Here is a 13,418-nt window from a genome sequence, read left to right on the forward strand (position 1 = left end):
AGCTGAGTAAGCCTTTGCCATCCAGAATGACAAACTGTGGTCAACTGCAGCTGTGCCATGGCACGATGGCGAGGAAGCCAGACCCAAGGAGATACTGAAAACACATATCACGCCAATGCTGTGTGGTTTTATTTGAATATAAAATTAGTGAAAGTGTTGGTTTTTTAAAAGCAGTAAATTTTATTTTATTTATTTATTTATTTGCGATTTCATTCCATTCTTGACCAAAGCTCCCCTTTAAGCAGTTTGTTACGGAAAATCGTCACACTAACTTAAAAGACAGGGTGTGGGAGATATGTAAATTGTCCACTAGAAAACTAAATAAAAGAACTAAATGTGGAAAAAAAAAAAAAGAAAGAAAACACAAGCACTTAGGTCAGGTGCAGTGGCTCACGCCTGTAATCCCAGCACTTTGGGAGGCCAAGGCGGGCGGATCACCTGAGGTCGGGAGTTTGAGAGCAGTCTGACCAACATGGAGAAACCCCGTCTGTACTAAACATACAAAATTAGCCTGGCATGGTGGTGCATGCCTGTAATCCCAGCTACTTGGGAGGTTGAGGCAAAAGAATCGCTTGAACCCGGGAGGTGGAGGTTGCAGTGAGCCGAGATCGCGCCACTGCACTCCAGCCTGGGCAACAAGAGCGGGGAAAAAGAAAATTTAAAAAAAGGGGCCGGGCACTGTGGCTCACGCCTTTGGAAACACTTTGGGAGGCTGAGGTGGGTAAATCACCTGAGGTCAGGAGTTCAAGACCAGCCTGGCCAACATGGTGAAACCCGTCTCTACCAAAAATTAAAAAAAAAAAAATTAACTGGGCGTGGTGGTGCGTGCCCATAATCCCAGCTACTTGGGAGACAAAGGCAGGAGAATCCCTTGAACCTGGGAGGCAGAGGTTACAGTGAGCCGAGATTGCTGGGTGACAGAGCGAGACTCCCTCTCAAAAAAAAAGAAAAGAAAAGAAAAGAAAATACAAGCACTAATTCATATGTCAGATTCACGTCACATTCTCAAATTCATCTAAATTTTCTTGACATCCCTTTTCATACCAATGGAGCCCTGATGGAGACACTTGATAGAAGTTTTCTATCAGAGAAATAAGCTGATGAGAATAAACTCAGTGAAGGTGAAAACTCTGTTGTTTTCTGTGACCTGGGGAAAAAGCTTAAGGTAAATTTCCATTCAGATTGGCTATAAACAGACAACATACAGATGTGGATGAACTAGGTATAATTAAGTTTTTCTATCCACAAACCAGGTGAAAGAAAGTACTGGAGTAGGCAGATAGCGAGGCATAAGCACGTAAGAAGCCCCTGTGTCACCCGCAAGGGGTCCTGATCCAGAAGAATCTAAGACAGGGTTCTTGGATCTCATGCAAGGAAGAATTCAAGGTGAATCCATGCAGAACCATACAGTGAAAGTAAGTTTATTAAGAGAGGAAAGGAATAAAGAATGGCTACTCCATAGGCAGAGCAGCCTCCTGTCTCATCCTGCCACCAAGAATGCCTTCACTTACTGGGAATGTAACCCAGCAGGTCTCAGGCTTATTTTCTCCAGCCCCTATTCCAGGTGGAATTGCTCTGGTTCAAACGTCTCTGACATTTTGGAATCTTTAGAAATGCAACTCACTGACGGGGCGCGGTGGTTCATGCCTGTAATCCCAGCACTTTGGGAGGCTGAGACAGGCGAATCACGAGGTCAAGAGATTGAGACCATCCTAGCAAACATGGTGAAACCCCGTCTCTACTAAAAGTACAAAAAATTAGCTGTCCTGGTGGCGGGCGCCTGTAGTCCCAGTTACTCGGGAGGCTGAGGCAGGAGAATGGCGTGAACCTGGGAGGGGGAGCTTGCAGTGAGCCAAGATTGCGCCACTGCACTCCAACCTGGGTGACAGAGCAAGACTCGGTCTCAAAAAAAAAAGAAATGCAACTCACTGAGAGTCTCCTTAAAGATGCTGCCCACTGACAGCAAAAAAAGATCAGTGGCTACATTGCCTCCACTTGGCCTTGGGGCTGCACTTCTCTGGCCCAGAAAAGGACTTATCAGGGGCTAGCTGGACATAATCGAGATGCGGGTTTTCCCCATTAACAACCATGTGTACTTCTGTAATAACTCACCCTAGAAGAGCCTTCTGCTCAAAATGATACTAAAACACACACCCGTGGGTGGAGATTTGAGATGCTAATGAGACATGTGGTGTGTGTACCAGCATGGACCCTCACAGGGCTTTCCTGATCAGAGGACTTCCCGGAACATGCTTACTAGGAACATCCCTGCACAGCCCCTTCATGAATAATCATGTCAGATTCTCATAAAAAGGCTCCGCCCAGCACTAGTAGGAACAGACTCATTCTTTTGAGGAGCCCACCCTGTTCCACTGTTCAGGGTGTCCCTTCTTGCTGAGCTTCTATGCCTTTAGATAAAGGGCACTTACCTGCTTAAATCTTTCTGCGTGTCTCTTGACTGAATTCAAGAAGACCAAGAACCAGAGGACTTCCACGCCCCTCCTGGTAAGACCGAGACCCAGAGGACTTCCACGCCCCTCCTGGTAACATCTGGTGTCTTCCCCTGGTGGCCTGTGAACTGTTCTTCTGGGTAAGTGCCCAAAAGCTGGTGCCAGATTCTCTGGTTGACGACCTGTGCTTCTTTTGGCGCTGAAGAACCTCCTGCCCTAATGCAGTTCTTGCAACTTTAAGGGGAGGGGTTTCTCCTCTCAGGTTCTGTTCACTAACAACTGCCCCATACCATTTCCCTTCAGCTACTGTGACTCTGCTCCCTCTGGCTGATTTCTCAGCTTACCCCGAGGGGTGATAAGCAGAGGAGGGAGGACTTTAAACTCCACACTGAGTAGATCTGAGACTCGGTGACCCTCCCTGCAGGAGGCTTGTGAAAGGCAGGGAATATGCCCTAACTGTGCAATGACTGGGGAGCTTCACATCTTTTAGCTAAAACTACTCTCCCGTGTTGAGTCGGCTCTTCTACGTGCTGTTCATGGCACTCCATTCCCCTGGACACAATATGCCGCCACTGGTGAACAATCCCCCAAGTCACTCTGCTTACTCTTTGCTGTCCCTGTCCTCGTCGCCGAGCTTCTTGGAATTCCTCCTTCATGTGCAAGCGCCTTGTATGTCCTGCTTGTCCGGGACCTGCTGCATTTGCTTTAGTGCCAGTCGCCGGAGGCCTGCCCGGGCCTGTGAGGAAGTTTATACTTATTTTTTCCCTAGAGATGAGACCCAGCTTCGTCCTTTCAGTTGCCTCCTTTCTCACTGCAGGGATCGGCACTGGCAGGATGCTCGCTTACGGGCATCCCTCGTTTATTATCGGGTCCTTCTCCGCCCGACTACTCTTCAAGAATGCCTCATTCTGTGGCTCCTCAAGCGAGCTGTCAGGTTCCTCCGGATGGTCATTTATGGGCCTCTTTCTCAATCCCCAGTTTCTCTTTACAACCGGAGTTTCCTGTGGGTCAATGGGAAGTTCTTCATCCGCCTCCTAAAGCCATTGTTACAGACCTGTACAGCAGTCAGGTGGTTTTTGCATTATGTTGAAAAGGCTGATAGAAAATGCCCCCGGCGCTCCCCTTGCTGCTTATGTGATCACATAAGGGACGTAAAAAACCAGAATCAACAGCCCAGTCCACTAACTCTGAGCCCCAGGGGGCTTCCATGCCTGTTTAAGCATTTTTTCTGTATGATCCCCAAGGAACCTACTATGAGAAGGGGAAGATATCAGATTTACCTCCATTCCTCTAACCATCTGTATGCATTAATCCAATATTATAATGCATTAAGGGGACCTTACTATAGAGTCCCCTCTCTGCAGACTTTAGCAGGGGCAGAACTACTGGACTTCTTGCAGAACGAAGGTCACTGGGAATATGAGAGACAAGAGAACTACTCCCATGTCCGACGTTCTTACATGTGTCCTCACCCCACACAGAGGTGAGAAAGGCATACCTGCTAGGCATGAATCCTAGGAAATCTAAGAAACCCTTCTGAGCAAAATGAGATACAGGGAGACAACGGATGGTACAAATGCTAAGGCTAGCTAATTCTGGAGCCCCAGGGTGAAGAACCCGTCATCCTTGTAAATAGAGGCATGGACATGTCACCTAGGCCAAGGTGTGGAACGCCTCACCTTCCTGAGGCACCAAATAGGTGTAGAGATGCCTTCTCTATCCTATGTTCTTTCCTGTCTTCTCTTTCAGATGGGTAACCAGAGCTCCGTACCCCAGGATTCCCCTCTTGGATGCATCCTTAGAAACTGGGATAAGTTTGATCCCCAGGCATTGAAACGAAAAAGATTGGTTTTCCTTTGCAATACAGTTTGGCCAAAATATGAACTAGAAGGGCAGGAAGCCTGGCCAGTGGGGGGAAGCTTAAATGTTAATACCATACTCCAGCTTGACCTCTATTGCCGACAACAGCGCAAATGGTCAGAGGTCCCTTATGTGCAAACCTTCATGATCTTGAGGGAAAACCCCGATTTTTGTAAAGGCTGCAAGATAGATCCTGCCCTTTTAGCTATCCTCAGTCGTCCACTCCAGAGCCCTCAACCAGGAGGTCTCAACGATTTCCTGGTCAACCCACCTCAACCTCCTCTTCCTGAGACCAAAGAGAAGGAACAGGCACCCCCAGCTCCCTCCTCCTTGTATCACACTCTTAGCCTTGATGGGTCAGCCTCAACCTACACTAGGCCCCCAGGCCCCCGCTCTGGAATCTGCCCGCTACCAGTGGTGAGCAGACTGACAGGACCAGTCCAAGTCCAGGTCCCCTTTTCCATGCACGACTTGTCCCAAGTTAAGGAAGACCTGGGAAAATTCTCAGAGAATCCGGGAAAATTCCTGGAGGGCTTCCGTAAATTAACCCTCACTTTTGAACTAACCTGGAAGGATGTCGCCATCCTCCTAGGACAAACCCTCTCTCTGGAAGAAAGACAGACCATTTGGGAGGCAGCACGTCAATGCGGGGATGAGCTCCACTTGGCAGATGCCAACTACCCCGTGGGAGCTACAGCTGTCCCCCTGCAGGACCCCAACTGGGACTATGATACCCCAGCAGGAATCTGCGCCAGAAATCATATGCTCCTATGCCTGATAGAGGGAATGAAAAGGAGTCAAGTCAAGCCTGTCAATTATAATAAGTTAGCAACCATCGACCAAGGGCCACATGAGAATCCCACGGCCTTTCTCGAAAGGCTCCGGGAAACTCTTATCAAACATACCAACCTAGACCCGGGATCCCCAGAAGGACAACTAGTCCTAAAGGATCACTTCCTAACACAAGCTGCCCCAGACATTAGGAGAAAACTGCAGAGGCTGGCTTTGGGAACTAGTGCCCCCATGTCAGAAATCCTCAAATTAGCTTCCTCAGTGTTTTATAATCGAGACCTGGAGGAGAGGGACAGGGCCGAGAAGAAGGAAAAACAGAAAGAAGAGAGGCAGGCTCAATTATTAGCTGCTTTGCAAGTCCACCAGCCCCCTCCAGGTTGCCCTAAGGATACGCTCCCAGGGAACTGTTATCAGTGCGGGAAGCCAGGCCACTGGAAGGCAAACTGCCCCCATGGGCCAAAGGGGGAAAAGCCCTACACGGCCTGTCCCCTCTGCCGTAAGCTCGGCTACTAGAAAGGGGACTGTCCCAAGAGCCAAAAGGGCCCCAAACAAATGATGACTTTGAGCTGAGGGTGCCCTCTGCCTTGGCTGGCTCCCAGATGTGACATCATCATCAAAGGGATGGAGCCAAGGGCAACTCTGGACATAGCAGGTAGGACAATACATTTTCTATTGGATTTGGGAGCAGCCTGCTTGGTGCTGACACCCTTCTCTGGGCAACTTTCCTGTGTCAGGTAATCAGGATAAATGGCATCTCCTCCTAAGATTTACACCTTCTTTATTGTCAAAAGACCAATTAATCTTTTCCTATGAGTTCCTGATAACGTCTGTCTTTAGGGCAGGGATATACTCTCCAAACTAGGGGCACCTTCACATTTACCTGAACTTCCCTGAAAGACCTTTTTTTTTTTTTTGGAAGACTCACCCATGACACTGGTGAGTTATTTCAATCTGGAATCACAAATAACCCTGAGATATGGGCCTCTGGTACGCTAGGAAGGGCAACAACTGCAGTCCCAGTCAAAGTGGGGCTAAGAAAACCTTCCACTTCTTTCATAAGAAACAATACTCGCTATGGCCAGAGGCAACGGAAGGACTTGGGCCTATCATTAACCCATTCCTTAGACATGGCCTGTTAAAGTCTGTAACTCTCCCTGCAACACAGGAAATCTATTCTACTGGTAGAAAACATTTAAAGGATTCTCCACTACTGAACCCTGATTGACTCTGCTTTTCTGATGGTGGCAGTTTCATCCAACAAGGAGTGACACATGCAGTTATGCAATAGTGTCTCTATTTGACATTATAGAAGCCAAATGCCTTGCTCCAAGAACCTTGGCACAGCTAGCAGAGCTCATATCCTTAATTAGAGGCACAGAACTATGGAAAAACCCAACAGTTGCAATTTATACAGATTCAAAATATGCCTTCTCAGGACTCCATGCTCATGTGGCCATCTGGAAGGAATAGGGATTTTTAACAGCAAAAGATATCCCTCCGGAATGTGGACCAGAGATCTTGGCCCTGCTCTAGGCCGTACACCCATAACAGGAGATAGCTGTAGTCTATGGCCAGGCACACCAAAAGGACGAGGGAGAAAATGCCCAGCAAAACAGGAGGGCAGATCAAGCAGCCAGGACCACTACCCTCTCTAGGGAACTCCTGATGGCCCTTAACCCAACTTTACCCAACACCTTTCCCACCCACAAAAACCCAAGAGGAAAAGGAATGGGCTATCAAATATGGATCTACCCGGGAACCTGAGGTGTGGTATACAGCAGGAGGAATTCTCTACTTTCCTAGGCCCTCCAGTAAAAACTTGTAAGAGCACTCCATGAGTCATGTCACTTCGGGAGACATCATCTCCAGCACGTGTGCAAAAACCTCTTTTCCAGGAAAGGGCTCTACTAGACTATTCATTAGGTCTTTAAAAGCCTGTCCATCCTGTGCCTGTAATAGCCCCCAGGGCCCTACGCTACCCTGCATTTTTTTTTTTTCTTTCTTTTTTTTTTTTGAAACCAAGTTTTGCTCTTGGTGCCCAGGCTGGAGTGCAATGGCATACTCTCGGCTCATCACAATCTCTGCCTCCCAAGTTCAAGCAATTCTCCAGCCTCAGCCTCTGGAGTGGCTGGGATTACAGGCAGGCGCCACCAAAAAAAAACCAGAAACAATTTTTTTTTTTTTTTTTTGGTATTTTTAGTAGAGACAGGGTTTCTCCATGCTGGTCAGGCTGGTCTCGAACTCCCAACCTCAGGTGATCCACCCGCCTCAGCCTCCCAAAGTGCTGGGATTACACCGTGCCCAGCCAAATTTTGTTGTTGTTGTTCAATGTTGCCCAGGTTGGCCTCAAACGCATAGCCTTGCCTCCTTGTGCCCCACGACAACTGGCTGGAGCCAATGCAGCTCCCTGGCCTGCTTAATTCAGCCAGTTCAGCATCGGGGAGCTTACCCAGGGAAAGACTGACAGATGCATTTCACTCAATTGCCAGCCTGTAGAGGCTATAAATACCTTCTGGTGTTTGTGGACACCTTTATTGGGTGGGTTAAATCCTTTCCTACAAGAACAGAAAAGGCCCAGGAAGCAGCCAAGGTACTTCTTTAAAAAAAAAAAAAATCATCCTGGCCAGGCACGGTGGCTCATTCCTGTAATTCCAGCACTTTGGGAGGCAGAGGCAGGCGGATCATGAGGTCAGGAGATCAAGACCATCCTGGTTAACACGGTGAAATCCCATCTCTAATAAAAAATAGAGCCGGGCGCGGTGGCTCAAGCCTGTAATCCCAGCACTTTGGGAGGCCGAGACGGGCGGATCACGAGCTCAGGAAATCGAGACCATCCTGGCTAACACGGTGAAACCCCGTCTCTACTAAAAATACAAAAAAAAAAACTAGCCGGGCGAGGTAGCGGCGCCTGTAGTCCCAGCTACTGGGGAAGCTGAGGCAGGAGAATGGCGTGAACCCAGGGAGGCGGAGCTTGCAGTGAGCTGAGATCTGGCCACTGCACTCCAGCCTGGGTGATAGAGCGAGACTCCGTCTCAAAAAAAAAAAAAAAAAAAAAAAAAATAGAAAAAATTAGCTGGGCATAGTGGTGGGCGCCTGTAGTCCCAGCTACTTGGGAGGCTGAGGCAGGAGAATGGCGTGAACCCGGGAGTCGGAGCTTGTAGTGAGCTGAGATCCGGCCACTGCACTGCAGCCTGGGCAACTGAGCGAGATGCCATCTCAAAAAAAAAAAAAAAAAAAAAGGCCGGGCGCAGTGGCTCATGCCTGTAATCCCAGCACTTTGGGAGGCCGAGGTGGGCAGATCGTGAGGTCAGGAGATCGAGACCATCTTGGCTAACACGGTGAAACTCCATCTCTACTAAAAATACAAAAAATTAGCCAGGCATGGTGGCAGATGCCTGTAGTCCCAGCTACTCAGGAGACTGAGGCAGGAGAATGGCGTGAACCTGGGAGGCGGAGCTTGCAGTGAGCTGAGTTCGCCCCACTGCACTCCAGCCTGGGCCACAGAGCAAGACTTCGACTCAAAAAAAAAAAAAAAAAAAAAGTCATCCCTCAGTGTGGGCTTAGTTTGTTTTTACAAAGTGACAACGGCCCAGTTTTCATTTCACACACCCTTTAATTAGTGGCAAAAGCCCTAGAAAAAAAGCACTCCTAGCACTCCTGGAGAATACGATCCTCTGGCAAGGTAGAAAGGACTAATCAAACGACTAAAAGGACTCTGAACAAAGTGTGCCAGGAAACCTCCACACCATGGTTAGAACTGCTGCCCATGGCAACTCTGAATGAGCATCGCCCCTAAAATTACTTATGCCTTTGTCCTTCTGAATTTTATTCAGACGACCCTTCCCACATGCAGACCTAATGTGAGATCCAGAAGTTACCCAATTAACCAAATACATAACATCACTGGTCCAAGGCACTGTCTGCCACTGACCCTTCCAGGAATCAACACTGACACTAGTCAAGGTCACAGGTCCGCATCAAAACCTGGAGAGATGGGTCACCTGGGTCTCAACTAGCCTGGGTCTCTCCTTTATGGAAAGGCCCCTTTAATACTTTCTACCCCAACAGCTATCAAAGTTTCTGGAATCTCTAGTTGGATACATCACTCCCGAGTAAAACTGTGAGAAGGTCTCGAAGAACCAACAACAGAATCAGCATCTTAGTCTTGTGAGCCAGCCACTGGAGGGCTTCCAATTCCTCTTCAAGGGAAAAGATAAGTACAGCCTTCTCTCCTTTCACCTTAAAAAAAGGTCTCTCAGTACTGGTAATCTTGGTTGTGGTGGCATTGGTTATTCTCCTTATTTGGACCCACACTTGCATGCCACCTGAAGTCCCGATAACCTGTTTTATCACCAAACACTCCATCTAACCATTTAATTATTTGTCTCTCCTATTTTCACCCCTTTCCTTTTGCTTTCACAAAGCTTAAGGGAGAATCAGCTATGACAGAGAAATTCCTGTTCCTTTATCTTTCCCTCCTTCCCACGCCCCTACTCTCACAGGCGCAATGGAGTGAAAATTCCCTTGTCAATTTTTCCAAAATAATTGCTTCGGGAAACCATCTAAGCAACTGTTGGATCTGTCACAACTTCATCACCAGGTCCTCATCTTACCAATATGTTTTGTTAAGAAATTTTTCTTTAAACCTAACATTTGGTTCAGGAATCCCTGAAGGGCAACATAAACCTGTTCCACTCCAGGTTTCGCTTGTTAACTCAGCGTACCAAGTCCCCTGCCTGGATCTCACTCCACCTTTCAATCAAAGCTCTAAAACTTCTATTTATACAACGGCTCTTCTCTAAACCAAACCTGTTGTCCATGCCCTGAAGGACGCTGTGGCCGGAAGAGCACCTCTGAGGAGGGATTCCCCAGTCCCACCATCCATCCCATGAGCTTTTCCCCAGCAGGCTGCCAACCTAACTTGACTCACTGGTGTCCAGCGAGCCATAAACAAATGAACAATTATCAAGACAAGTCACCCCAAAACCACCGTGCAGCTTGGGAAGGAAAAGAGCTAATCACATGGAGGGTTCTATATTCGCTTCCCAAGGCACACACTGTCCCCACATGGCCAAAAACTGCTGTTCCCCTGGGAGGGCCTCTATCCCCTACATGCAATCAAACTATTCCAGCCGTGTGGAAATCGCAGTTACACAAGTGGTTTGACAGCCGCATCCCCCGGTGGGCCTGTACCCCTCCTGGCTATGTGTTTTTATGTGGACCACAAAAAAATAAACTGCCCTTTGATGGAAGTCCTAAGAGAACCTATTCAACTCCCCCCGTGGCAAACCTCTTTACTTGCATTAATAACATCCAACATACGGGGGAATGTGCTGTGGGACTTTTGGGACCACGGGGGATAGGTGTGACCATTTATAACACCACCCAACCCAGACAGAAAAGAGCTCTGGGTCTAATACTGGCAGGGATAGGAGCGGCCGTAGGAATGATCGCCCTGTGGGGAGGGTTCGCTTATCATGATGTCACCCTCAGAAATCTCTCCAGACAAATAGAAAACATAGCTAAGAGTACCGGAGATAGCATCTCTAAACTCAAGGCCTCCATAGATTCTCTAGCAAACGTGGTCATGGACAACAGATTGGCCTTAGATTACCTCTTAGCAGAGCAGGGTGGAGTCTGTGCGGTGATCAATAAAACCTGTTGCGTTTATGTCAATAACAGCAGGGAGATAGAGGAGGATATAAAAAGGATCTATGACCAGGCTACGTGGCTCCACGACTTTGGAAAAGATGATTCAGCAGGGTCCATCTGGGAGGCTCTGAAGTCTGCCCTCCCCTCCCTCATATGGTTTGTCCCTTTTCTGGGACCAGCTGCACTTATAGCCTTCTTTCTCCTCTTTGGCCCTTGTCTCTATAATTCACTGATGAAATACGTCTCTTCCAGGATATGGCAATTTCACACAGAGCCCCTAGAAATGGAAATAGATCATCCAATCTTCCTTGGAGGCCCCAGCACCTACAAGTACATCTCTCCCTTGGATGCCAGTGGGCAAAGATTCTGCAACTACGGAGGGGCTCCTTCCCTGACAGAGAGCAAGAGAGGGAGACCCTGATGATTTCTTCGTCCCACGTCAGCAGGAAGTAGTTACGGAAGACCCACGACGTCCTTATGCCCAAAGCTTTTCAGGGTCTCCATCTCTTGAGGGGGAATATTTTTAGGGTAGGCAGGTAGCCAGACATGAGCAGGCAAGGAAGCCCCTGGGAAAGGAATCTTTAGAAATGCAGCCCACTGATGTCCTCCTTGGAAACACTGCATGCTGAGTCAGCAAAAAAGAGGAGTGTGGCTACACTGGCTACACCTGGCCTTGTGGCTGCACTCCTCTGTTCCGGAAGGGAACTTATCAAGGCCTAGCCAGAGGTTACCGAAGTAGGAACTATTCCCCACTAAGGAGCATGTATACTTCTCTAATAATTCATCCTAATAAACCATTTTGCTCATTAAAATAATAAAAAAAAAACACCCCTGTGTGGAGATTTTATTTTTTAACCAGATATTCCTTGTTAGATTTTAGATGCAAATGACACGGCATGTGTGTGCCCAGACTACTTCCCAAAACATGCTTACTAGTAATGCCCCTGCAAGGCCCCTTCATGAATAATCATATAAGACTCTCATAAGAAGCATCTCCCCGGCCAGGTGCAGTGGCTCATGCCTGTAATCCCAACACTTTGGAAGGACAAGACAGGCAGATCACCTGAGGTTGGGAGTTCAAGACCAGCCTGACCAACATGGAGAAACCCTGTCTCTACTAAAAATACAAAATTAGGCATGGCGGTGCATACCTGTAATCCCACCTACTTGGGAGGCTGAGGCAGAAGAATCGCTTGAACCCGGGAGGCAGAGGTTGTGTTGAGCCAAGATCGAGCCATTGCACTCCAGCCTGGGCAACAAGAGGGGATCTCCATCTCAAAAAACAAACAAAAAGAAGCATCTCCCCAGCATTCGTGAGACTCATTCATTGGAGCAGCCCAGCCTGTTCTGTCTTTCAGGGTGTACCGTTTCTTTAAAAGCTCCCATAAAAATTCCTCCCAGGCCTGGCATGGTGGCTCAGGCCTGTCATCCCAGCACTTCCTTAGGTAGATCCTCAGACAGATCACGGGTCAGGAGTTTGAGACCAGCCTGACCAACATGGTGAAAACCTGTCTCTACTAAAAATACAAAAAAATTAGCCAGGCCTGGTGGCGCATGCCTGTAATCCCAGCTACTCAGGAGGCTGAGGCAGGAGAATCACTTGAAACCAGGAGGCAGAGGTTGCAGTGAGCCAAGATTGCACCACTGCACTCCAGCCTGGGCTACATAGTGACTCCATCTGGGGAGGGGGCGGGGAATTCCTCCTCAGTCACTAGCAGCTGACTCACTCTCCGGCAGCCAGTTCTGTTTCTTCTCGAGCTCCTGTTTTTAAATAAAGGGTACTTAATGATTTAACTCTTTCCGTGTGCCTCCTGGATGAATTCTTTCCTTCAGGAAGACAAACTGAAGGACCTCCACAACCCTCCTGGTAACAAAGGTCTCTGTGCAATCCCTCCTGAGGAAGCTATGGAGGATTTAGTGTATCTAAACTAGTAAATACAAACTATACTCAATTATCCAAGAAATCACCGAAGAAACACTCTTTACTCCATTTTTTATACCTTGGGAAAAATATAATTAAACACAAAATAATTTTTTCCAAACCCGGAAATCCTCACCAAAAACAAAAATAAATAAATAAAGAATCCCAGTTGGTGGCTGGTGGATGCTTCTACCTTAAGCAATACATGTTTTGAAGCTGTCAGCTTCTTTTTTCTCATAAGTGACTCCACAGAATCTAGTCTTTGCTCTGCCCTCTAGACAAGGAATAGAGAATTTCTTTTTTTTTTTTTTTTTGAGACGGAGTCTTGCTCTGCCCCCCAGGCTGGAGTGCAGTGGCCGAATCTCAGCTCACTGCAAGCTTGGCCTCCCGGGTTTACGCCATTCTCCTGCCTCAGCCTCCCGAGTAGCTGGGACTACAGGCGCCCGCCTCGTCGCCCGGCTAGTTTTTTTGTATTTTTCAGTAGAGCCAGGGTTTCACCGTATTAGCCAGGATGGTCTCGATCTCCTGACCTCGTGATCTGCCCGTCTTGGTCTCCCAAAGTGCTGGGATTACAGGCTTGAGCCACCGCGCCCAACCGAGAATTTCTTAATCTTATCAGAAACATATAAATTGTTTGGTGTTGCTCAATATTTACTAATTTTCTCCACTCATCCACTGTAGAGTCTTAGCACAAAATGAGACACCACTCTCCCATATTGAACCTAAAACAGACCGAGCTTCTG

The 13,418-nt window shown here is 47.9% G+C and overlaps 1 protein-coding gene across 1 annotated transcript; it reads left to right on the forward strand.

Annotated features, from left to right (window-relative positions):
- Window positions 1–9,820: 9,820 nt before the first annotated feature.
- On the forward strand, window positions 9,821–11,364 carry LOC104672658 (endogenous retrovirus group V member 2, envelope). The gene has a single exon (XM_010376491.2). The coding sequence runs from the start codon at window positions 9,991–9,993 to the stop codon at window positions 11,173–11,175; it is 1,185 nt and encodes a 394-aa protein (XP_010374793.2). The 5' UTR covers window positions 9,821–9,990; the 3' UTR covers window positions 11,176–11,364.
- Window positions 11,365–13,418: the final 2,054 nt, after the last annotated feature.

Source organism: Rhinopithecus roxellana, chromosome 12, assembly GCF_007565055.1.
Source record: "Rhinopithecus roxellana isolate Shanxi Qingling chromosome 12, ASM756505v1, whole genome shotgun sequence".
NCBI classification, from domain to species: Eukaryota; Metazoa; Chordata; class Mammalia; order Primates; family Cercopithecidae; genus Rhinopithecus; species Rhinopithecus roxellana.

Excerpts from the sequence above, each read along its gene's own strand:
- LOC104672658 (XM_010376491.2), top strand. The coding sequence starts at position 9,991 with ATGAGCTTTTCCCCAGCAGGCTGCCAACCTAACTTGACTCACTGGTGT.